Source organism: Crocuta crocuta, unplaced genomic scaffold (genome assembly GCF_008692635.1).
Source record: "Crocuta crocuta isolate KB4526 unplaced genomic scaffold, BGI_CrCroc_1.0 scaffold170, whole genome shotgun sequence".
Taxonomy (NCBI): Eukaryota; Metazoa; Chordata; class Mammalia; order Carnivora; family Hyaenidae; genus Crocuta; species Crocuta crocuta.
Window position 1 is genome coordinate 3,985,944 of NW_027527853.1, and position 26,077 is coordinate 4,012,020.

General features: G+C 47.2%; 1 protein-coding gene and 1 long non-coding RNA gene across 9 annotated transcripts in view; one reads left to right on the top strand and one right to left on the bottom strand.

Annotated features, from left to right (window-relative positions):
* The window catches only part of SORBS1 (sorbin and SH3 domain containing 1), a 202,868-nt gene that overhangs the window by 93,054 nt on the left and 83,737 nt on the right, over window positions 1–26,077 (top strand). For 4 of the 8 annotated variants that reach the window (XM_077779539.1, XM_077779544.1, XM_077779562.1 and 1 more), the window contains exons 5-9: window positions 2,827–2,955; window positions 11,973–12,085; window positions 17,914–18,276; window positions 21,881–22,025; window positions 25,805–25,834. In XM_077779539.1, coding sequence (XP_077635665.1) covers window positions 2,827–2,955; window positions 11,973–12,085; window positions 17,914–18,276; window positions 21,881–22,025; window positions 25,805–25,834 — 780 coding nt within the window. Of the gene's footprint in view, window positions 1–2,826; window positions 2,956–11,821; window positions 11,849–11,972; window positions 12,086–17,913; window positions 18,277–21,880; window positions 22,026–25,804; window positions 25,835–26,077 lie in introns of all 8 variants that reach the window. The other 4 variants (XM_077779570.1, XM_077779588.1, XM_077779578.1 and 1 more) reach the window with 2 other exon arrangements.
* Window positions 19,600–22,017, bottom strand: LOC144244300 (uncharacterized). The gene is made up of 3 exons (XR_013338907.1): window positions 21,851–22,017; window positions 20,962–21,076; window positions 19,600–19,792 (listed from the first exon to the last, which is right to left on the bottom strand). It is a non-coding gene; the product is annotated as an uncharacterized LOC144244300 (long non-coding RNA).

Sequence of the window (26,077 nt, forward strand, 5' to 3'; positions counted from 1 at the left end):
ACCAGGCAACTCACCAGCTTGTTCTCTCCCTCCTCCGCTCAGCTGGGGCCTGAGCCAGAGCTCTCCTCCTCACGGCCCTGCCCCCAACACAGATACCCCTGCATTATTCTCCCAGGGGCCCCTTGGGCCCTGAGTGCTCTCCCTTCCTCTGTGTGCCAGGCCATCTGCGTGTCTGGAAACCTCTTTGTCCAGAGCCTTGGCACATTCCTGCTGTGGCAGGAGGCACAGAAAAACACTGACCAACTGCCTATGGGTGACGGTGGGAGGGTTCTGCCACATTGGCATGGAACTCTGGAGAGGGAAAGCAAGTTATTTTAAATTACCGCATCTACTGCTCTTCATATTGTTCTCTTTGTGTGGGCGACTTCCTCCTATTGTCCCTGCTCAGTTCCTCAACTGCCTGAGTGTTTCCCAAATGTTCTTTCTGGATACACCATTTACCCTTTTGTGTTTTCAGCAACTGCCGACCCTTTACGTGCACGCTCTATTTCTGCTGTTAAAATAATTCCCGTGAAGACAGTGAAAAGCTCTTCAGGCCTGGTACTCTCTCCAGGTATCTTTTCTTGGGTTGGTTTCTTTTTATTATTATTATTATTATTATTATTATTAATTATTATTATTATTATTATTAANCTAACAAAGACTCAAAGGCTTAATCCTTATTCCCTCACATCCTCAGCTGGTTTCCTTTCTTCGTGTGTGTGTGTGCGCGCGCGCGCGTGTATGTGTGTGTGTGTTCGTTCGTTCATGTTCTATGAGCCAATAAGTCTGGCGAAGAACTGACAGGTGCCTTGCCCCTCCTCTCTATAGGAGAAGGGTCAGTCCAGAGGTTAATCATCTGCTCTGGCCTAGGTCTCTGGTACATGAGGTATGTGATACATGGAGCTACATGAGGTACGTGGCTCTGCGGAGAAGCTTCCAGCTCCCACTACTTTAAAACTTTAGTCTCCCTGAGAATGAATGTATCCACAGAAAGAATATATCCCTCTGAGTTGGGCTGAACTTGAAGCAGCCGCCTTTGATACCTAACCTAGATATACCCCTGGGAGGCTTGCTGGGCTGTTTCCCTCCTCGACCCCTGCCTTCACCTCCTCTCCAAGGAGGGGGTGCTCTTCAGCGGTCAGCTCTGGCGTGCGGCTGCCTTCTGTGCCAGATAGAACAAGTGAAGCTGAGGTGGTGCTTTATGCCAATGGGGCTTTCGGGAGTTGGGCAGATCTGGCTATGGACCTGGGAACCCAGGATGGGCTGCATTTGTCAGTTTGCTGCTCATCCTTTTTTTTTTTTTTTTTTTTTTTATTTTTTTATTGTTTTTTTTTTTTTTGAGGGGGGGAAAGAGGANGACAGCGAGACAGCATGAGCAGGGGAGGGTCAGAGAGAGAGGGAGATACAGAATCTGAAACAGGCTCCAGGCTCTGAGCTAGCTGTCAGCACTGAGCCCGATGCAGGGCACAAACCCACAAACCACGAGATCATGACCTGAGCCGAAGTCGGATGCTTAACCGTCTGAGCCACCCAGGCACCCCTTGTCCTTTTGAAAAGACCATGAATCAGTTTTCCCAGTAGTTTTGCAACACCAGCCACTTATCCTCTTGATAGGGTTGGACAGGTCACGTGCCCCCCAAGGCCACCACCTGCTCTGCCATAGTTAGTGTTTTTGTGCTTCGCTTTCACTGGGAAGAGGTGCTGATGGGACAGATCTGCTCTCTCCTGTCACACCAATGGTCCTTCCATCTGAGCTGTTGGAAAGAGGCTGCTGGGCTTGGAAAGGAGAGAAAAGGCTTTTCCCTGCCCTGGCACGAGAATGGGGCGGGGTTGATGTCTGACCCTACATCCTGCCCATCACCCACCTTCAGCCTTACCCCATAATTGTAGTCGTGACAATCTTAGGTCAGAGATCCAGGCTGTGCTGTGAGCAGTTTGAAAAAAATGAACTATGGAATTCCGTTCAGCTTTGGCTGCACAGAAGGAAACATGTACCTTCTAGCACTGTGTGATCTACGGTGGTTTCTTGCCTCCTCTTCACTGGTTTTCCTAGGGATGGGCATCCAGATCTTCTGAAGCCTGTTTCAGAATCCTTCTCAGTGGAATTCTGTAAGATGGCCTGGGTCTGCTGTTGGGCCATTGTGAACTGTAGAAGAGGTTGGGACCCAGGGAAGCCTCAGTGGGAGGTGCAGTGAACACTGTTCACTAAAGGACTTAGCGCTTCTTGTCATTTTCTTTGGTGTGAATTCATGAAGCTTGGAATGTGAGGCTCTTACCCATGATCTTTCTCCACAGGCAGCACATCCTGTCATCATTTCAAGGGTCTTAACTTGCTGATAGATTTTCTTTTTCTTTTTCCACTGGGGAACTGCAGGGAACAGTGATTCTCCCCAGAACAACTCGATTCGCAATGTTGCCAGCTTGCTCTTTTATAAGGAGAATGGTCTGGAAGTTTGAGAAATCTCTCATAAACTCTTCCTTGAATTGTGCTGTACTAATTGGTCAGAAGTGTACTTACCAGCCCAAGCCTCATCTAATAAAAGGAATTAACCTGCTTTCATTTTTAAATGTTTTCAGCTGATAATTATAACTCACACAGAACTCATTGTTGCCTCCATTTTCCCTGAGCCTCATGATGTGTGGTAAACCTCTGAAAATGGGATTCGTCTCTCTCCGCCACCCACAAATTAATTTTCATTGACCACCGCATTGACCATAAGACTTTGCGTGGCTTTCAGCAGGTTCATCTCTTTCCCTGGCTGTAACGAGTTGCTAGCTGACTATTGGCTTTAATCCTTCTGGAGCCTTGAATTCAGGCTTCTCTTTTTTGCCCTTCCTTTTCAGACATGGACCCAACAAAAATCTGCACTGGCAAGGGAGCAGTGACTCTCCGGGCCTCGTCTTCCTACCGGGAAGTCCCAAGCAGCAGCCCCACGAGCCCTCAAGAAACCCCACAACATGAAAGCAAAGCAGGTGTGTGACCCCTTTGCTGTGGGGAGGTGTTCAGAGTCACACTGGGAAGTGGGAGGCCCTTGTGCTTTGGCTCAGAAAGATGTGAATTCATCCGCTGCCACCTAACTCTCCCAGGGGCCCCAGAACAGTCAGCACCTGGCTCCACGCGTGAAGGGTGGTAATCAGTGCCCTGGACTAATAGGGACCCACTTGCTTCGGGCAGACGCATAGCAGTGGCCACCACCTTGCTAGCTTTTGACCAGAATGAGAAGAAATCTCATTAAGGAGCTGGTGGCTCTGCAGAGGACAGAGCCTAGGGGCATGGGAGGGAGTGGTGAGATGGGCTAGAGGGGAGGTTTCCTGAGCCCATCCCCACTTTTGAGAGCTGGGTGTAACCGGCCAGGCAGGGCTGGGGCAGTAGGAGGGGAGAAGCCATGGGAGGCTGAGAAGTGCAGGTTGTCTGACTGGCCTGGCTCCCAGGAAAACGGGTGGGACAGGGCTCAGGCCTGATGGGGGTGACCTGGCAGCCAAAGCATCAGGACCAGAGGAGCAGTTCCAAGGCCCCTGCACACTAGGAGCTGAGGGAAACAAAAGAAGTGCCCATATGCAGCCCACCTCCCATCTGACCGCTTGTTCAGGGTGTCCGGAGAGTGGTGTTGAGACCTGGAACCTGAGAACCCAGGAGATCTGCATTCTGCCACCTGTGGCTGTGCATCTGTGGACGGGACATTCATGGTCTCATCCCTAGTGATCTCATATGTAGAATGAGCGTGGTAATTGCACCTGCCGCAGAGCATTACTGTGAGCATGGGGGACATAAAGTTTTTGCACCTGCCTGGTGACATGGAACGAGCCCTGAGCTGCTATTCACAGGTTATGAGTGATTATTTTGATGTCTCTAGAGAGGGTGCAAAGTGTTCTGGGTGCTGAGAAACACTGTTTCCCAGGACGCTGGCTTCGGGTGGGCAGCTCCGCCCCCTCCACGTGGCATTGGTTCTCACACTTGAGCTGCATCAGAATCACTGGAATAAAATGACAGGGTGCTGGGTCCCAGCCAGAGCTCTAGGATTTATGATTCCCACTTGTAGGTTTGAGGTGGGGTTGGAGGTTTTTACATTTCTGACAAGTTCCCGGTCGGGCTGCTGCTGCTGCTCCTTCTCCAAGGACCACATTTGAGAGCTGCTGCTGTAGGGCATGGGAATTTCTTACTTCTCTTGATGGAAATGAAGGGAGAAAAGGAATTAGGGTGAAGTCTACTTCCTTGGGACTGGAGACAGAAAGAAGTGGGATACCCAGACTTTTTGGTGCAGTGGGGAATGGTGTGTTGTGATGAGATGGAATTCTGTAGGATGGGCATGGTCGGTGCCCGGCATCCTGGAAACCGACTTCCTGTCCCAGAGACTTATAACTAGTGCCAAGGCAGATGCCCAAGGACTAGGCCAGGCTAGGGTTTGAGCACAAACCCTGTTCTGATAATGTTGCCCCCTGTGGAGGACTTCTTTTCCCCTGGTCTCCGGGAATGCATAAGTGGCCGCCAGCACTACAGATTGAAAGTAGCTTCTTGGCCTTACATTCCTGAACCCATACCTGGAAAGGTGGGCCAAGCAGTGAAGACAAAATAATTTCTTCCTAAAGCTGGCTTAATCCGGCCTCTCAAGGCCTAACTGGGAAGATCCAGCTCCCAAGAATTTTTGAGGAAGAGACACTCCTAAGGGATATTTTAAAGGAAAAGACCATACCCACAGCTCTTGGCCCAATAAAATGACCTTACCAGGCTAAGGGAAAGGTAGAGCAAATGGGAGGAAAGGGTCCTTGAGCTCCCCCTGGTGGTTACAGAGTGGCATTAACAACACCTGCTATTCTTCGCCCAGCAGTTGTGGACTTGGGCTTACAGTACCGTGTGGTGATTTGAGCACTTTAAGAAGCTTTCTAGTCTCCAAATTATTCTATACCTTATGAATTATGACAATTTGGGTGAAAAAAGATTTTATTTGACAAGGTAAATACATTGAAGAATTAGGGGATAGCCCAGCCATGCACCTCTCCAAGGTAAATCAATTTTAGTAGATTATTTTCCTTCTGGTAAGTGGAGTTCATTGACTCCAAGCCAAGAAACATTCTTTTAGCATCATCTGTGTGCCAGGCACTAAGTAGTCACTGGGAATTGGGATGAGAAATGGGAAGGAGGGAGGGAAAAGGAGAGTAATTCTAGGTGCATTAGGTGAGTACAGAAGTCCGTTTTTTGCAACAGAGGAGTTGGGCATGGGCTACTGGCTCACTACTACATTTTTCGACTGGGGAAGCTGTACCTTTGAAGACCATGTATGAAGGAAGGACCTGGACAAGCTGCTTTCCAGGCTCCCTAGTTTCAAAATGTTCTATGACCTTGGGAAGTTTGGGAACTAACTTGACACAAACAGAATCCCATTCACTGAAGACAGATTTGAGATTACACACCAGGGTGGTTTGGGTGGAAGGAAGAACCTGGGTTTGAGTAAAGGGGAGGGTAAGTATCAAAGAGGCTGGAATGAGTTAACACTGGGGTGAGGTTCAAAAAAGGATGTGACTCCAGAGATGGGACCTCCCAGCTGGAGACCTTGTCCTCTTACTGTACTGCTCATGGACCAGCATCTTGCGGGTTCTTGACTGCGTGTTCGGGGCAGCTCCTCAGCCCTGCCTGCTCCCTCCGCCCGGGCCTCTGGATGACGACTTGCCTCCCTGCAGCAGTCTCTACCCCTGTCACAGGGCCCAGGAGTCCATGGGCCTTGACAAGCCTCAGGAAAGCCATTTTCTTGCAGTCAGCCAAGTTTAGCCCAGACCAGGAGCACAAATGTGAGGTGACAAGTGTCTCTTGCCAGCAACTGGGCATGCGTCCTACTCGCAGTGCTTCACAGATAGCTAATGTCCAGCAGTGTCCAGCTCCCTCCCTTAGCACCGGGGCCAGCGTCTGTGGCCCAGCTGCTCTGTCTGCCTCTTCTCTGCCCTGCTCCCTGGCTTCACCACCTCCTTCCATCCCTGTGTATCTACAAGTTGCTGATCATTTGCCCGGACTAGAAGCTCCAGTCTTGTACTACTGCCCAGCACCTGTGTCCTGGCTTCTTTCCTTACATGACCCTTTGACACCCACATTTCAGAGGTGTCTCCTGTTTCCACTCCTTGCTTCAGCTGTCTCATCCTATGAGACATAGTCTAGTTCCACAGTGACACAGCCGTCTGTTGAAGCTCAGTCTGCCACTTACCATCTTTGTGATGTGGGCAACTCATTCAACCTCGGCCGGCTTCAGTTTCCTCATCTATAAAATGGGAAAGACCTGAGTAGAGTTGCTGGGATTCAGTGAGCTCTTTCACACCAAGAGTTAGCATGAGCCAGGCACACAACAGGTGCTCTTTGATGGCAACCATTCTGGTTATGCACATCTGGAGGCCTGTTACAGCCTTCCAGTAATTTCAGTTAGGGGCCTTGAGGGCCGTGGGAATGGAGAACCAGGGCCAGGGGAGAAGTGCATCTGGAAGAGTGAAGTGACAGGGCTTAGTGCAGGGTGTTTGGGGAGCGTGGAGATGTGAACCTGCTGAGTAGGAAGTGCCTCGCCTGGTTAACTAGGAGGATGGCTGTGGTACTCATGCAAGCAGAGGCTTTATGAAGTGAGAGAAAGGGCTGTTGAATTCCATTATTTGACATACTGAGTTTGGGGGCAACGGCAGGACCTCTAGGAAGGAGTGTCTAAAAGACATTTGGAAATTTGGAGCTCAGAGTGTGGATTTGGGAGCCCTGTGCATCCCAGATGAACATTGGGAGGATGCAGGTGCTCTCTGAGGTGGAGTGAGATGGAGTCCTTGGAGTTGCCCAGTGTAAACCCACCCTCCAGACTCCTGCCCTCAAGTGGTAGCTTGACTCTGGATTCTCAACCGTGGCTTCCTGACCAGCCTCCTCATCTGTAAATGTGGATCTTGGTTCTTGGATCAGAACCTTCTGGAAAGAACTGCAATAATTTTAGTGCTGACTCCCCACCTCTGGGAGAGGTGTCACCTTATCCCTGCTTCCTGATATCACTGCCTGGCCAGGTCTGAGTATTGACCTTGTTGGTTCAGGGTGTCTGCCCCTGTGTCCCCGGCCAGTGTGCTACTCCAGCAGAGGCAGGGAGCCTGAAGAACTGGTGGGTGTGATACCAAGCTTCCTGTCTGGTGTAGCTTGAAGACCATCAGTCCCTGTGTTCTGCCCCACATGCCAAAATCCAGTTCAACTCCTACATTTTGTTAATTCTCTGCCAATTATCTCCAGTCTTTCCTGCCTGATTCTTGACTACCACATTAACTTTGGGTGTAAATCAACTCATTTCCTCTGGTTTGACTCTTGTGTTTGTGCTCTAGAAATGGCAGTAACAAAAAGATATACTGAGAAGATTGACGGGGAAGCAGTCAAAGACACTCCTCTTTTATGAAAGCCTGTATAAGAATTAGGGCCAAACAAAGAAGTTGGAAGGAAGAGTCTTCACCAGAGAATACCCTCATTTCTGACACCAAATGGTAGGGTGTCAGAAGGGATTCCAAAAACTGCCCTCAGGTGTCATATTTTGGTAGGACTCAAAGAACTCCTTGAAAGCTGTTATACTCATATGTTCACGGTTATGGTTGATTATAGGGAGAGGATATAGATTAATATCAGCCAAGAGAAGAAGTCCAAAGTGAACTCTAGGGAAGAACCAAGCACGAAGCCTTTTGTTGACCTCTTCTAGGGAGTCAGGATGCGTTAGTTCCTGTCTGGTGTAGACTGCAGACCATCAGTCCCTGTGTTCTGACCCACAGGCCAAAATCCAGTTCAACCCCTGCATTTTGTTAACTGGGGCAAGGGCAGGACATCTAGAAAGAAGTTTCTAAAGGACATTTGGAAATTTGGAGTTCAGAGTGTGGATTGGGATGTGACCGTATATTCAGAGTACTGTTGACCAGGAAGTTCTCCTGAGCTGTTGCGTCCAGAGTTTTATCCTCTGCTCATGCGGCCAGTCTCACTCTTCAGTCCCTTAGGATGCTGAGCTCTTAATGGTTCAAGGTCCCCACGCTAAATCACATTATTGATCTGGCACAAAGGCACTCCCATTGGGATGACATTCCATGGGTTTACAGATTAATTCCCAGAAACCATATGGCAAAGGCCAGACCTCTTTTGGTTAAATTATTTACCACACAGCTGGAATAAAGAAATAAACATAAATGAGATTTGGAGCACTATTAGATCCACTTGTAACAATTCTTGGATACCTTCCTAGAACACATCGAATCTGAATCAGTAAAAGTTATCCTAAGATCCCAAGAACTGATCAGCAGAACAACTTTAGAGCAGATCAAAATGAAATTAGCACAGAATGAGATAAAAGAAAATACCAAGAGGCTGTTGCCACAGGCCAGAAAAGATCGTTTATAAAAGAGAGGAAAAGATAAGACAAAATAAATTACACTTCTCCTGGAAGGCCTCAGTCTAGTCAGGGCTGCAAAACCTACCTAGAATCCAACTTTCCTAAGCCCTCCTCTCCCCTCAGGGACTCTGAGGTAACATTTATTGAAAGAAGCATTTTGACGGTCTCCTCAACCAAGAGTTAATAACTGATGATTATGCATATAAAATTTCACCTGCTGCACTTGGGTACAAATGGCTGTGGGCTGCTGCCGACCTTCAAGGTTCAGAAGACTAGGTAACAGAAGGTGACATACGTTGGAAATTCAGCCCACCTTTAGTAATGAAGAGAGGAATGCCTAGAGAGGTCCTGGAAATTGCCTTTTCTGGGGCAGGGTGAGGGGAACAGTTTTTGTGACTTGAAATCAGAAGAAAAAGTGAGTTGATCTCCATGGACATTACATCCTCAAAGCTGTTTATCAGTGGCAAATGCCAACAACTCCTATTTCTATGTTTGGGGGAAACTTTTTTTCCCTTATGTTTTGGATTCCAATTTTACTAAGCACATACTTTATGCCAGGTAACTTCCATTTAGTCCTCATAACTCAAAAGAGGTAGATAATCCCTCATTTCACAGACAAGGCTGTCGTATGCTGTGGGACATGCAGTTAGCAAGGCCTACAGCTAGGCAGTCAGATGCCAAAATGATAGTCCCCTCCTAGTGCTTCAGAGGGACAGACTCATCCCTGCTGTCTATGACACATCTGCATGTCAATGTCACCTGAATAGAAGCAACTCAACCGAGAACCAAAGAGCAGGCAAAGTAATGTGACCCCATGTCCGTGTAGAAAGCTCATGTCTTTCATTGGATAGCCCCTATTCAGTGTATGTGTAAATCTAATACATTTGACAGGTGGACTAGAAATAACTTAGGAAGGTGGAACAGTAGGAGTTGATGGATACAAGGTTGGGGGCAACCATTATCACATTGTGTCACATAGTGGTTGAGGGCCTGCCATGTGCAAAGAAATCTCTGGGCCAGGAATCTAGATGGATGCAACAGTGAGTGTTAAAAATGGTCACTTTAGGATCCTTCATATACCTGATCTCTGGATCTTCAGCAATCCTGAAGATGTCCATGGAATACGTATCATATTTTCTAGATGAGAACAAGTAAGTTCAGAGTGATTGATAGCCTGCCCTTGGTCACAGAAGCTAGTACATTGCAATAATGTACATAAAACTCAAATCCTATCAATTCCCCAGCTATGTGGTTGGGAAGAGAAGACAAAATACCTGTGAATTATGCATAAGGCAGTAGCAGAAATGTAACCTGCAACCCGCTAAAGGAATACATGATGGAAGCATGCTATAAAAACTTCTGTTGGGGGGGGGCACCAGCCTCTGATTGGCTCAGTCAGTTAAGCACCTGACTCTTGATTTTGGTTCAGGTCATGATCTCACAGTTGATGAGCTTGAGCCCTGAGTCAGGCTCCATGCTCAGGATGGAGGCTGCTCAAGATTCTCCCCNAAGAAAGCAAAAATGGGTACAAAATAGTTAACAGTTAATAGGAAACAGTTTTCCAGAAAAAGGATGTTTTTCAAATATTCCTTATATCATGGTTTTCAGAGTATGGACTGTGGACTGGCAGCCTCAACATCGCCTGGGAAACATAGTAGAAATGTAAGGCTTCACCTCTTGTCTGCTGAGTCAGAAGCGCTGGGGGGTCAAGCCCCCCTCCGGTCTGTGCTAGCAAGCACGCAGGTGACTCTGATGCAGTGGAACTGCTGTGTAGGGATGCCAGCCATTCAAAACCTTTACCTAATGCTTTGCCTTTTGTTCCCACACCTTTTCTCGCACCTCCTCCCTAGAATGTAGGTGGTTGATGGTGGGGTTGGTGGCTGTGGGTGGTGGGCAGAGTGCTGCACTGGCTTCTGGAGACCCAGGCTGATGGCTTTGCGTTTCCAGGCGGTGTGATCTGGCGCAAGTTGGCCTCTGTTGTCCTCATCCGTGAAGCAGAGTGATCACCTACCTCACAGACTTGTTGTGTACGCTAAATTAAGTACTAAATAAGGACAAAAGGGACTAACAGGATCTGGCCCTTAGATTGGTGTTCAGTAACGTTGGTAAATCTCAGCTTGACATCTGGAAAGCCCACCTCCAGTCCTTGAGATGGGGCTTGGGTTGTGACAGCTGCTGTATCTGTCCCTCCTTATCTCTCTAGAGGGTTAGATGAGAGTAGGCAGGACACAAAGAAGGAAATTAAGGGATTGGCTATTTCAGGAGGTTGGCAAACTATGGCCTGTGGGCCAAATCTGGCCCGTGCCTATTTTTGTACAGTCCGTGAACTATGAACCTTATAAGAATGGTTTTTAGGGGGGGAAAATGGTTCAAAGGAAAATCACAAGAGGAATAGTATGATACGCACATGAAAATCCTATGAAATTCAAATTTCAGTGTCCATGAATAAAAATTCTTTGGAACATATCTGTGCTCATTCACGTACATGTTATCTGTGGCCCTCTTTGTGCCAGGACAGCAGGCTGAATAGCTGCTACTGAGACCATATGGCCCGTGATGCCTAAGCATTTACTGCTTGGCCCTTGATAGAAAGTTTGCTGACCTCTGAGCTAGGTGGAGGGCAGAGCATAGAGACCAGGTGATGCGGAAGGTGGTAATGATAGCTAGCAAACATTTACTGAGCCTGGGGAAGGCATGTGCTAAGCATTTCTCCTGCATTATGTCATTTAATCCTTACAGCAACACTTAGGAAGCAAGCGTATCATTATCCCCACTTTTCCGATGGGAAAACAGGCTTAGAACTTGCTCAGGGTCACAGAGCCCGTTGGCGGTGCATTTAGGATTTAAGTGGAGGTCAGGGTGGTAGCCAGCCACAAGGGGACAAGGGTGACTTATGTGGTGAAAACTCAGGGTGATTAGATTTAGAACTGTTTATGAGGCTCATTTAAATGGAAAGAAGAAAAGTAGGCAGGAAAGGAAAAAAAAAGTTTTTATCACAGCAGATACCTCTGGACTTAAATCATGCTTTCCCCCTATCCCCACACCAGTAGCCACAGAAAAAGTGCTTATCTACTTCGCCCTCTCAGAGTCAGTTAATTAGCCCAGCCTGCTAATGAGGAGAGGTCATTTGGAGCCCACGTCAGGGATGGAGAAGGGGAATGGGAGTTATTAGGGATGGGGCAGGGGAGAGTTCTGTTGCCTTTTTGTCTGTAAAATAAGAATGTCAAGGAACAGTTGTTTCTTCATTACTGTGAATGTGAGCCTTGTGTTTTCAAAGGTCAGCGCCTGTGAGCACATCATGGTTTCGAGTGGGTTCCTATGGTAATTAGGCCATCGTGACTGAGGGCATTTTGTGTCAGGCAACGGGGTGCTGGATTTTCCTCTTTCTCTGCAATACATGCTTGTTTCCTGCGAGTGTAACCATTTCTGTTTGCCCCTTTCTCTTCTTGTTTTCATCCTTTCTGCACCACACGTAGTTCTGGACTCAGAGAATACCTCAGCAGGTATGGTTTCTCTTGCATTCTTTCTGCCCCTGCCTTCCACCAGGGACTTACATTCTAGGGGAACCGAAAGTAAGTGTTCGCTGTGAGTGAGGGGTTTCTTTCTTTTTTGTCCCCCATCTCTCAGATGACTGGAGGCTCTCTTCCAATGCCGATGCCAATGGAAACGCCCAGCCCTCCTCACTTGCTGCCAAGGGCTACAGAAGTGTGCATCCCAACCTTCCTTCCGACAAGTCCCAGGTAGGCCTGCGCCCAAGGGGGGGGTGGGGACTGGTGAGCGGCAGCTGTTCTCTAGTCTCTTAGCCTGTGCTCGTGACTTCCTGCTTGCTGAGCTGAATAATGGACTGGGATCTGAGTTACACATTTGGCTAACTGTGGAAAAGCTCTGCAAGGGCCAGAGATAGGGAAAGGTTGGGGCTCAAGGGTAGCAGAGAATGAGGATGGTCTAAACCAGGGGATAGGAAGTGTACGCCCAATGTTTTCTAGGTTTGAGATGTGGTAAGCTTCTGAAAGAGGGAATCCATTTAGCCCTGAGTAAGGGGGGACGGGTCTGCGCCTGGTGGGTTAAAAACTCTGGGATATAAGAGTAGACTCTTGTGTTTGTTGCATTAATTTGCTGTAAGAGTTCCAGCAGCTCTAGCCTTACAGATCACGATCAGGTAGCTGTGGCCAGCCCTGAATCCAGTGGCCCAGAACAGGCAGATGGATGTCTGAATGGCCGGTACAGCACAGCCTCAACCACCTCATGCTGACCTGCAAAAGAACCCCCCACACCTCACCCCCATGGTTGTACAACTTGGAGAAAGGATCATTTTGCTTAAGTCTTTCCCCTAAGATGTTTTCCTGATCTTTCTTCCTTCCCTTCCCTGTTGCTCTGCCATCTTGATGAAAGAACAGATCCTGTTTTAGTTTAGGCAGTGTATGAAGAGGGTTTTTTACGGAGGCATAACATCCATGGAACGGACCAGTCCTTTCTGTTAAAGCAAGCTGTACTGCTCAAAAAAATGTGGTGGGAATATGTTCCTCGTGGGGGCCACCTCCCTGGGCCTGCCTTCTGGAAGGTGCTCCCAGAACTCACGAGGAGCCTGGGCATTCCGAATGCTGCCCTGGTTCCCACCCCACTTCTCTGCTGATCCTCTGGCTCCTGCTCGGCCGTAATGTTGTACTGGCCTCTGAAATGGAACCAAGTCAGAGAGGACATCTTCCTCTCTGCAGACCCTGGCTTTCCAGGCTTAGCGGTGTCACTAAACCTTCCTGCCATGCTTGCCTCCCATAGGCACAGCCAGGTGTACACAAGGCCACTGGTTAGAACCAGAGCCGCAGGTGTGCCTCCTGAAGCCCCTGTCGGATACAGCTGTCCAGTAAATGACTTGCCACCATCATCCCATTTCCAAGACCTTTCCCGGTGTATGAGTGTGCTGCCTGTGGCAGGCGGGCTCCTGTCAGGCAGCCTCAGGGGTGAATCCAGTTGGCCCCATCCGGGTTAGGAAATGGTGCTGATTAATTCAAGGCACATGTGGAAGCACATCCTCCTCCCCTTGAATGAGGTAGTTCAAAAGCTAACTCACTCCTTCCTTTGGCTTCTTAGAGAGCTCTTCTACAGAGATAATTTTGAGAATGTGAAGTAAATAAAAATTACTCTTAAATACATCTATTTACTACAGTTTTGCTGAGCATTCACTGTGTTCAGATCAAGATGTGAAACATTGCCCTCGAGGAGTTTATAAGGGTGAGCCTTATCATAATGGTGAACATTCTCTCATATCGCCTACAGATAGCAGATTTTCTTATTTGTCACTGTCCAAGAATTTTTTTTTAAACTGGGGTGTCTTAAAGAGAACCCGGCAAATTGCTGATACAGAGGTTTTATTCTGTATATTAGTGTACAATTGGCCACCCAACTTTCAAGAACTTTTAGGCCATATGTTAGTTCTTGGATTTGTTTTCTGAATGCAAAAAGGACTTCTTGTCCACAGAGCCATTGCCAGAGCTGTAAGTATCTACACTGGCCAGACAGAACCAAGTTGGGCTGGGCTGGGGCTGCCCTGGCTTAGTTTCAGATGAAGACAGCTCTTAGAGCCCTGCAGGCCTGGCGTCTCCTTATAAGGAGTGAGTTGGGGTCTGGGAGACCCCAGGGCCTGAGGGGAATCCTGTCTCCTGGTGCTGCCTGTCTTTCTGCTAGCCTGGACCTGCTGCCCTGCTCTCCTCACCTCTGGTAATGGGCAACCAAGGCTTCCCTCTCTCTGACAGCATCAGCACAGTGGTCTTCAGTGGAGACCGAGATGGGCAGTTTCTAGAACTATATAAACTAGGAACGTATCTGATTCTTCAAGCAGCCCCATTTCTTCACTGCCCCCACCTTCTACAAATATAAGTGGAATTTCGTTAGTAGTCAGGCAGGAATGGAAACTGCCTCTGTCATTCGTACAGTGTTTACAATAAATCAGAAAATAGTTCCTTCCATGTAAAATGACAGTGCCTACCTCCCTCTTTCTTTAAGACAGGAAGGCCTTTGGCTCTGAGTGAACTGTCAGCACCCTGGGGAGGCATCTTCTTCTCTGCAGGGTCAAAGCCCTGAGAAGCCTTGTGTCTGATGTCATGCAGCCCTGGTACCTTATATGGCCATAACCAAATTAAGTTAAAAACTCACTGAAACTACTTCTATCTTTGGATGAGAAGGAATCACATGTGGGACACTTGAGCTCAAAGTCAAAGTAAATCTGAGCTGAAGCCAAAATTGGCTTTTGCTTACCTCCCTGACGACCACCTCTCCACTCGGCCCCCAGTCCCTTTGGTGTGTGATGGTTCAAGTGTTATATTTCTAGAGAGCATTGTTCGGTCTGAAACATGTCCCACCCTCCAGTGTAAGTTCACTGACTGGAGGGTTTTACTCCTGCTAACTCCTGAAGAGGAACCGTTCATTTTGTATTTTTGGCTGGTCCACATGGCCTCATTCCACTGGCACTGTCTTGGGCACCCTGTGGAAAGGATAGGCATCGAGTTAACCTAGGATATCCAAAGTGTTTCTTCTCAATCCAGATTATTTGTAGCTTGAAAACTGAGTTTGTTATAAATTGGTTACTTTTTCTGGGGTTGATATTGTAATCCAGACTCAAAAAACTTGATTTCTCACCTATTCACCCTTGTTACCATCCTTTCCCCTTGCTACCTGCACTCCACAAAAAATAAAAAACAACCCCCAGATAGACCCACACCCTTGCACTCTCCCAGCTTTTGGTCATAACCCATTTGCTAGTAGTGACCAAACTCGTGATACACTTCACTGGTACAATTTAGATGATCTGCGTTTTTAGTACTGGGCTGTCTTTGAAGACGGGAAAATCTAGGTGTCTTACCTTAGGCTGCTATAACAAAATACCATAATCAGGTGTCTTAAACAATAGACATTTATTTCTCACAGTTCTGGAGGCTGGGAAGCCCAAAACCAAGGTGCCAGCTGATATGGTTCCTAGTTAGGGCTCTCTTCCTAGCATGTAGACAGCCACCTTCTCACTCTGTCCTAACCTGGTGGGACAGGAGTGAACTCTAGTCACTTTTTGTAAGGACACTAATCCCATCATGGGGACCCCCTCCCATCTCCTCACTCCACTTCCAAACACGATCACTTGGGGCTATGGATTCATTATATGAACTTTGGGGGACATACACATTTAATCCGTAACACTAGGAAAATAAACTTTGCTCATTTTATGATCTAATTTCCACTGATTGCCAGATGGTTCTCATTGACATGAAGATCATTCTGGAGATTTACTCCATTTCCTTAGCCCCACTGAGACCCAGGGAGGAGCTAGGAGCTCTATTGAGGGAGAGGGAATGAGATATGACCTGTAGCTTCCTCTCAGCCTGGAACCAGAGCTTTGGGCTTGAGCCAGGAGGATAAGGCTGGTCACCCAGCTGTGGGATTATCTGTGCCCGATGGTGGGCTCGATGGAAGTGGGGAAGGGGCTGGAATTTGATGAACCAGGCACAGTCCAACTCGGTAGGCAAATCAAGTGCTTCATGCCTGGTCCCTTTGTTCTGTGTACATCAAAAATGGGAAGCCACATGCTTTTAATCTCATGCCTGTCTTCTAATAATTAGTTCCATCAAATTGTTTCCTCTGAGAAAAGAGCACATGTGGATTCTAAATCCTGAGCATTCTCTTCTTGGTGAGCTTTAATTGGTTATGCTTATGGAATTGAGCACTAAATCTCAGTGATTCAATTAAGACATCTGTCTCCTGTGAACATAAATAAGGATGATTCTTCCAATTCTCTATTTCCTAAGGGAAGAGAATGAAAGACATTCAAGAGTTTCAGTGAACTTAAACTTTTAGAGCTAAGGGCATGGAGAGAACAATCTTTGAGGAAAGGTGTGGGGGCTCTGGGGCCTCTTGCCTCAGCCATGAGCCTTTGGGTACCCTTCAGTCCAGAGGGCTAACAAGTGGCTGCCAAATTGACTTAGCACATGGCCTCTTCTGGGCTGAAGTGTAAGGGAAGCAGGCCTGCCCTGTCCAGGTGAGTATGATTCGGTCTTTGACTATACCCAGAGGAGAAACGTAGCGATCATGAGGAGTCTAAGCTCAGGGTTTGCTTAAAAACATGTCAAGAATTGTTTTTCTTCAGATCATGTTATGCTGCTATTTCTAATGGTCATCCTTCTTTCCATTTCCCGTCCTCTTTCTTTGTTCCCCATTTTGATACTTACTCTTGAAAATCATGCTAAAGGTTCTCTCTCCCCCTCGGCCTCCTCTCCCTAAAGGGGACCGCTTTGCATGGCAGCCCCTCGCCATCCACAGTACCCCCAAGGACTCCCTCTACCTGAGCTCACCAAAGCCTTACATCCCCCTTAGCACCCCCATCCAGCAGAGCCCCTCACGACCCCAGCCCGTCTCCATCTCCCTGGCAGCCAGATCCTCTCCCAAAGGCGCGGCACATCCTGGGTCCTTGCTTCCTGGTTCCACGTTCCCCAGTGCTTCCTCCCAACCCCGGCACCACAGTGTGGCCACCAGGACAGTTTACAGTGGGAATGCGAGCTCTAACCCACGTCATGAGGCAGTTGGGAATAAAAAGGTCAGCAGCTTATATGTACCTTGTTTATCCAATAACATTTGCCGGGTGGCAGCGCAAAGCTCCTCTTGTGTTGCACCTGACCCAGCCACGGGCACTCCCTTGGAAGCTGCAGGCGCTCGCGCACAGGCTCCCAGCCTTGTCTCCCACGCGGCCGGCACGGGAAAGCCACCCTCTGCTCCTCCTGGCCCTCCCAAGCTATTCTTTGACATCCATAAAGATGCCGCTGTCCGGGGTGAGAGTCCTTCCCTGTGCACTCGGCCTCTGTTCCCGGACGTGGTGAGACCACCTGTGCTAGGCCCCCAGCTTTCCTCTGCTCCTGAAAACCGGAAGAGAAAAGAACCTTACCTTTTGCAGCCGTGTTATCCAGCCAAGGCAAGGAATTAGATATGTGTGTGTGTCTTCTATGCCATCTCTTTCGAAACTCATGCAAAGCAGTTCCCTTGTTTTCTGGGCTGCCCTCCCCTCCCTTTCCTCGTCAACACCTCTGCAGCTTGAATCCCGAATTCTTCTCTCTAAACGCCTCGGCACAGTCCTCTCTGCCCCCCTCTCTCTTTTCCGGTAATATGTAAGTATGCTGGAGTGGGGGATCCATAGACTAACAACATGGTGAGATATGGAGTGTTTATATCTTTTCACAAGGTGCCAAAGAAATTGTATTTACTCCCAAGCTTTCGGGCTCTGCGAGCAGTTTGGGGGCCAAACACAGCCTGCCTGCCTGTTCTGTTGTTCTCTCTCTCTCTCTCTCTCTCTAAAGTGTTAAAAGGATTCAAAAATAGAAGGATGGAAAGTAAACTTGGATGGGGTTCTCTCTGTGTCACACAGTGTCAGGAGGCCAGCTGGCTAGCACTGACGCTCTCATGTACTCTGGAGAACGGGCACTGATTAAATATTTCTCAGAGTACATCACTGCATGTCCAGGCTCAACTGTTTAAATATGGAATTCCTTTTCCCCTGCCGTGCCCCTTTACGTAACGACCCCCTTATTTCCTACAGGATGCCACTCTCTCCAGTTCAGCCCAGCCTGAGATAATAGTTGTCCCTCTCTACCTGGTTAATACTGACCGAGGGCAAGAAGGCACTGCCAGACCTCCAGCATCTCTGGGGCCCCTTGGCCCCCCAAGCCCGGCGACCGCCCCTGCCGGCTCACCTCTGACCTTCCCAACCCTAGATGATTTCATTCCCCCTCGTCTGCAGAGGCGACCCCACCACAGCCAGCCGGCCAGCACTTCTGGCCCCCACCCCCCCGTTAGCCAGACACCACCATCCTTCTCACCACCTCCTCCGCTGGTCCCTCCGGTACCGGAGGGCCTCCGCAGAGCCTCGGAGCCTGACCTCACGGGAGCTGTTTCAAGTACCGTAAGCTTGCTGGAACCCCCTCCCCAAAGCCTTCCTGAATGTCTACTCCTGGCAGTGAAAATCCCATTCTCACTGAAGTACTAAGTTCTGAGGAAGTGTCCGCTGCCACTGTGCTTGTGTGGTAACTGTTTGCTTTCCCCAGAGTGCATGCCTCCCATGCGTGTTCATGGTTCTCCTGCAGCTGCTCACGGGCCCCTCACGTCCCTCTTCCTGTCTGTCTGATTCGGAATGCACATCTTCCTGAAAGAACTCTATTTTCCCTCAGCGAGCCTCTGTGGCCTTTCCTTTGGCTTGTGATGCTCTTGAGAGGCCAAGCAGATGTGATGTTGGAGAGCTGAGGAACTATGTGGGAAAGCCGATGGCCAGCCGTTTCTCCACCAGGGAGCAGTGAGCCTCCAGGGGAGGAGAGATTCCCTCTTTTGTTGATTTAGCAAGTAAACAAACTCTTTTATATACAGAGAGGGCAGAGAATGGTTTAAAAAAGAGAGTTGAGTTTAATTGAGTAAATGGATCTAAAAGCCTTGCAGAAATGTTGGGACTATTTTCTCCAAAGGCATAAAATTGCTGCTGGGGCTCCTGACTGGAGGCTCCCAGGGGCCTTTGTGATGCAAAGTTGCTCTGGGTGTCATGTGAAAGTAAAGAGTCCTGATACCTCAGGCCCCATCCTGTGAGGAATGAGTCCACATTGTAGGTAGGAAAGCCCAAGGTGGAAAAGCTGAATCTGGGTACCCAGTCTTTTTTCTCCTCAGAAGCTCTGGGAGTCAAGAGAATCTGTGAGGACCTCAGAGTTGTAAAATGGGGATGCATGGATCTGCTCACAGTCCTGTGGGTTGCAGTAGGATCAAGTATGTTACACTTCTATTATACTGCTTCCCATGGAGAGAGCGCTCAGTAACTGTCAGTTACATTGCTGAGGACTTGCCCTAGCAAATGGGGGCCAGAGTTCTTCAAAAGTAAGCTGTTGGCTAATTAACAATTAATGAGCTCCTGCCATGTTCTAGGCATCCTGCTGGATTCCACAGGTACGATTATGAACAGGATGCAGACCTTGCTCTCAAAGGGGTTTATGGGTAGCATATTAGTTCTCAAGCTTAGCATACATGAGATTATCTGAGGCACGGAAGCTCAATTCTAGATTATACTCCTAGAGTCCTAGAATGGGTCTGCAGAGGGGCCTAAGGCTCTGATTTTATAACACACATCCTAGGGGTTCTGTTGCTTGAGGGTCCTCGGACCACAGTGGGTCCTGTAATTGGCTGATGAAGGTAAATGTTCAGTAACATCCCTGTGGCTCATTAAACTGAGGCCAGTCATATAGAAAGCAGGAAAACTGTTTGGATTCTAGGAGAATTTATTGCCAGATATTAGGCACATCGAAGCTGGGAATGGCTTCATGCTCATCTAGGACTTCTTCTCAGATCTCTAGGTGCAACACAATGCAGTTAGGTCAAGACTCAACTGAACATGGCCCAGGAACTTCAGATGTCCTTCTGTCTTTGAGCATTGCAACTCAACCCTGTTGGAGGAAAATGCTAGATTGTTTCTAATGCACTCCCCTCACTCCAGTACAACTTACAGGTGAATTGAGAAGCTGCTCTTGTTATAGATGATATAGATATTCTTCCTTCTGGCACAGAATATTTCTCTTGAGCAGCATATAAAGGGAGATATTTTTAGTGCCCTGGTATACACTTGTGAGTAGTTTTGTTGTATACTCTATAATTTATCATCTTTATAATTCTAGATTTTCATATTGAATTTTGTTTCAGGTGTGCTAGGACAGATTAGTTAGGACAGTTTCCTCAGTTTCTCACTCCTGACTGATCAGCCTCGTAAAGATTTCCAGGGGAGACTTCAGTTGGCCCCGGGTAACAGGTGAAAAAGGAAACCGCTTGGGATCCTCCACTGAATGAGAATTGTCAAGAAGAGCAAGAACCCCTGTGGATGGTGGCCAAGCCACAAGTTGATACTTGCTCAGTTTCTGCAGCTATTTGAGAGTAAGAATGAAGAAGAAACTTCATGTTAATTGATCCAGGCTCTTTGAGTCAATAGCCATTTTTGTGATGTTCCAGAAATAAGCCTTGTGCCACAGAATATTTGTATAACACTTAATGTTCACACGATCCATCCAGACACCCCAGTAGGCATTTATACTTTAAAGAGCCATATGCATGATATTTTTGGTGTGTTTCTTGGGTGCACTATGGCAGAATTTTCATGAGTGTGTCATTTATCTTTATTAAATCACTTAGGAAGTAAATTAAGACAAGTGTAATTTTTTTCTACTTTACAAATGAAGAAAATGGAGATGAAGCACTTTTGAACAAGATCATATTGTGCCTCTTGAGTCTTGGAAAGATTTTATTCACTAAACTGAGCAATTGCTCATAACTAACAGCTGCAACATCAGGGCACTTTCATAATTGGACTGACCAAGGCAGTGTTACTCAGGAAGCCCCTACTGTGTGTCAGGAGCTGTCCCTGGTCCTGACACTCACACTCTCTTGATGCTCACATGTTCTCTTGCTGCAAAAGTTGTTCAGAAACACCTTTGCTAGTGGATGTCTTCAGTCATTCAGGTGGCATTTACCAAGCACCTGCTGTCTGCAGGATGCTGTGCTAGGTGCAGAGTGGGTGGGGCAAAAAAAGGAAGGGAGGCATGGCTTTTGTCCTACAGGTACTTACAGAGAAGCTGATCCCTGGAGCATACTAATTGCTTTGAGCCATACTTTCATCTGGAGAGTAACGATCAAAGTCTTGCTTTTCAGACCCTTTTAAGAATGGCATTCTGACTAGAGGTCTGCAAATTCCAAAATAGAAACTTTACAAGATTTATAGATGTGATAGAGGAAACTACACATTACATCCTTACTACATTTTGGGGTCTTATTTCCCCGTCTTTAAGAAAGACTGGCATTATTCCCATCAAGCAAATTATAATATTAGTAGTAATGATTTTATTGGTTTTTAGACCTCAGGTTTTTGAAGTCAGGATTTTTGTAGGTCTTTACCACTTCAAAGATCTTTGTCACTCAATACTGGAGTGAAAAACAATGTCAGGATAGGACTGGAAAATATCCAAATCTCAGAAGCAAGTGCTAGTGAAGTTGTTGAATGATGCAAATAGTAAGAGTAGCTTTCTAAGAGTACTGGTACTTAACTCCTCCTCATTCTTACATTGTTGGCTTCTTGTGCTCACATTGTCTCATGTTTCTTTACACAAGTGTACTAAACTTTCCTTTTTTTCCCCTTAAACCAGCTTATTCTTGGATCACATTTGGAATTGCATGAGTCTTGCATGCATACTTTGTTTTGAATTTCCTTTTTCAGTAACCGGAGTGATTCACAGTTATTACCAGGTGAAAATAATGAATGATGTTGCTGAGAATTCCAGTAACACTCACCTTCCCTCTCTACCCTTACTAACACCAACAAAGAGACCAAGCATTCCAGATTACACTTCTAACTGGAATTAGTGATGTCTCATTGATTACATTTCTTTCTGTAATTAAGGTCAATGTAAACCTTTATATTTCTTTTTAAAAAGCATCAACATTAGGTTTCATGCACTTACAGTTGGTTACAGTCTTTGTTCTCTTTTCAGGATTCAGGTCCTCTACTAAATGAAGTTTCTTCATCCCATGCTGGAACGGATTTCCAGATCTCTGCACCAGTTAGCAAGCCATCATCTGCCTACCCCTCTACGACAATTGTCAATCCTACTATTGTGCTCTTGCAACACAATCGAGGTAAGAGAGCTTCACAGAGCACCCCTCCCCCAGCTCACTGGCATCAACATAGCTGTTTTGTGACTTCAGGGGCAAGAATTCTGCCATTCCACAGAATTCTTAAACCCCATCATTCCCTGAGGCTGTCTGCCCCAGTCTTCTCCCTCCCATGACCCACAGAATAGACCAGAGCAGGGAGGCAGGCCCCTGATTTGTCATGATGTCAGGCATCTGCATAAGTAAGCTGGTATAGTATGTGCTCCATGCATTGGGTTTTCACAGCTGTCTTCAGATGGTACCACCGAAAAGACAGAAGGGAAAAAGTCTGTGCACCTTAACTCCTCATCATGAGATTTCAAATCAGAGCTTTGCCTGGAAAATCTGGGTACAGTAATATCTCTTGTAATAAGTCATGCAGTTCTTTGACATCATGAATTTTCTAGAAAGCAAAATTTTGAGTACCAAAATTTAAAAACAAAAGAAAGCATAATGGGTGGAAACCTTTCTAAAATGTCAAACATGTTTTTGGGCCTCTAAAACAGGCTACTGGACTTTCTCTTCATGACTCACCGGCCTTGATTCTCGCCAGCAGTTAATGCTCTTGGCTGTCATTCAGGGAACCCTCTGGGGACATGATGGCTCACGTGGCCCCTTAGAGCTCTGTTGAGGGTTTCCATGTGTGTTTTCTATAGTTTCTCTTACTGCTTCTGGTTGGCCCTTCCCCTTCTCTGAAGGGGCATCTTATGTGAAGCTGAAGTGCTTTGAGGTAATAATTGTATATGTGAACCCTTCTGCCTTAAAACATCAGAAGATGCTAAGTCCCAAGTTTTAACTTGTTGGAATTCAATAGAGGAATAAACTTCCCCTTCACAAAAATCCTTTGCAATGTAAAGTTGTGAAGCTGTTTCCTAGTGCAGAAAGGGCTCTCTAGTCTGAGTTTCATAGAACATGGAATTTTAGTTTGTTCAGAACTCAAAGCTGGACACCCAATCTTCCCTTTTCTCGACTCCTGCTGCTTGGTTTCCTTTGCCCCATCCCCCACATCAACTTGGATGAGAATAGAACTGGAGTCTATTTTTAATTGTTTTCCATATTAAATGGAGTTTTCTGTTTCCTGCTTCTAACTTGTAAAACAGATGAATGAAACATTTTTTCTCACTTAAAATCTTCCCTCTTGACTCTTAAGTAGTTTAGTAATTTTTTTTTCATTATGTGTGCCCTCCATATTAAGTGTCCTCCATGAATCTGTGTTCTTCCAAAGGTAATAAGGGTCCCAACCCCCACACTAAACTATATAAAAGACCCATTCTCCTTTCAGCAGGGTCATACCCCTTCCTGGCAATAGCTTTCTCTGCCCATCATGCAGGACAAAGTGAAATTTTGATTCTCTGTGAACTTCTTTATGATTCATCTTTAAAAAAAAAATCCAGTTGAACAGAAGCAAGTTAGTTCCCAGAAGGAGAGGCAGTTTCTCTAAAAATGGGATTTATTCCCAAGGCAACTTGGTTTTTGGGAAATGCCGAGAGTAATGTCAGCCACTTCCACACTGTCCCTCTGATGACACCTAGTGAGACCTCTTTGGGCCCAGAAATGCCTGTGGTTCTTTTTTGTTTCTTCTGAAGCAAACAGATCCCTCTTATTTGCCCAGATGTCTTTGGTTCTTGCCTTTCTCTTTTGTCCAGTCCTGCCCTTTGGGTTTAAAGTTAAGATTCGTGCTGCCTGAATCACACATCCTTCAGAAAAGGATATAAGTACATTGGTTTTTTTGGAATAAAAAGTAGCTTCTCAAAGAGAGCAACATATGTTCCCTAAGGAGGTGGAGCAGAAAGAGTGGAGGAGAATGGAAACACCTACCCTCGGATTACTAATTGTCCTGCATTTCAGTCCCTGCTTTGGAATGTACCCAGCCTGGCAGCAGCGCTCATAGACAGGACCCAGAAAAACAATTTCCTAACTATTGCAGAGTCTCCTGAGGGAATGATAACTTTACTCTACTTCCGCAATTCTAGTTTGGTCATCCTAAAAAAGGTTTACTTTTTTCCTTGCCTAGACAGCTCCAGGGCACAGTATGACAATAACCCTCTCTCTCCAAGCCAGGTCCCCCACTTGCAGCCAAATGGGGCAGGGGGCACTGCACATCTAGCCCAGCACCTGCGGCCATGCACAATACAGCTCCTCGCTCCTCTCCTCAGCTTTCACACCACGTGTCTGAGGGCAGACCACTTAAAATCAGTCTGGAGGGAGAATTTGAACCAGAAAACTCAGGACTGAAGAGACGCCTGGGTCCCCCAGCTCAGAACTTCTTGGCCTTTAATGTGTACAGTCTTGAAAGGACACACTCAACGGATGTGGATTCAGGAGGTCTGTGGCAGAGCTGAGATGCTGCATTTTTCAGCAACTTGAGGGGCACATCGATGCCGCCAGTCCATGGACCACACCGGAGAGCACGAGCTCCATGGCTCCCAGACTCTGGATCTCATGGTCATGTGAAGTGGTCTGGGAACTAGCCTAGGGTTGCTAATTTCTAACTTTGGTAAATAACAGCCCTGAAGAACAACTGCGGTTACCCATGTCACATGTCGTTCTCTAAAAGAAAGGCCATTTTATATCTCAGAAGAAGGAACAACAGAGTCTTTTAAGTTGAATAAATTTGCTTTTGCTTAGTAAGGAAGGCCTTGCTTCCAGTTGACAGACTAGAGTTTGAGAGCCATAGATCCGGTGGGCACTCTGATGTGACAAATGAGGAAACGGGCTGAGAACTTATGTGACTCTGGAATCCTCCAGCAAGCTGCTGGCAGCGCCTAGCCTGGAGCTCTGCTGAGCTCCCGTTGTCCAGCCGGTGTGAATTGTGTCCACATCCAGAGGTGGACAGGCTGTTCCATGGGCTGAGCGAGTCCCTGCTGCTCTGTTTACTTCTTGCCCACATGGATTCTGGAGGGAGGGTGAGGCCGTAGCCAAGGCCAATGATGACAGCACCCAGGGGCTGGCAGGCACTCTATTTTTATCTATGCGGCTGCATTATATTTAGCAGCTTTGGAAGGTAAAGGTCATTTTTGTGCTTATCCCATAGCACGTACACACAGATCTCTCCAAAGGAGACATTGGCACTCACGAGTGCCCAGCAGGGTGAGGAACCAATAGACCTTCCATGTTGGGGAACAGTGATGGCCTGGCCATCAGGATTGGAAAGAACCCTGGACTAGGAGCTGGGCATCCAGGTTCTAGGCCCTGCTCTGATTTTCAGTGTCATCATGGGTAGTTCGTGCCGATTTTCTGAAATGTCTCAACTCACCTGACCTACCTGCTAGAGTTGTTGCAAAGATTAAAAGTGTTAACATCTGTGAAAGCTCTTAAAACAATGTCTGGCATTTGGCAAAGGAGCTATCATCCCAGGAGACGGTAGCTGCCATGGGTATGAGTATAAGCATTTCCTTCCAAACGTACTGAGACTGGGGTCTTTATAAGGTCCTAGTCCCTTGAAACCAGAGGAGTTGGGAGGGTCTCCTTCCATGATCAGATCACCTTGAAACCAGGTGTAAACAACCAGAAGACAGTGACTGTCCCCAGAATCTTGGTGCAGATATGGGGGTGTGGGGGGTAGGACACACCACACCTGGATAAGAAAGCTGTGTTAATGCCCTTGCAGTCCGCTGGATGTGGTGACTATGCAACATTTTGGCATCTAAGCCCAGAGGACAGTTAGGGTGCCAATTTGGGGATGCTCATGAATTCTGGCGGGACTTCCTGGTCTTGCCTTGTCTGTGTAAATCTCATGATGTGTATCCTTTCTCTTACCACAGAACAGCAGAAACGACTCAGTAGCCTTTCAGGTAGGTACTAAATACTCATTTACATGCTAACTCCTTTGATGTGTGCGCAGCAAAGTCTGAGGAGCCCCTCTGCTGTGCTGAGGACTCTGCTGCTGGACCACAAGGCTGGGGAAAGCAGGCGTGGTCCTGCCTCCCTGCAGCTTGCAGGCTGGTGGGGGCACACCCAACCAGTGACCCTAACGGTACACCTGTTCTGTGCAGCTGTGGTATGTGCCTTGATGGTAAGAACAGGGTACTCTGAAT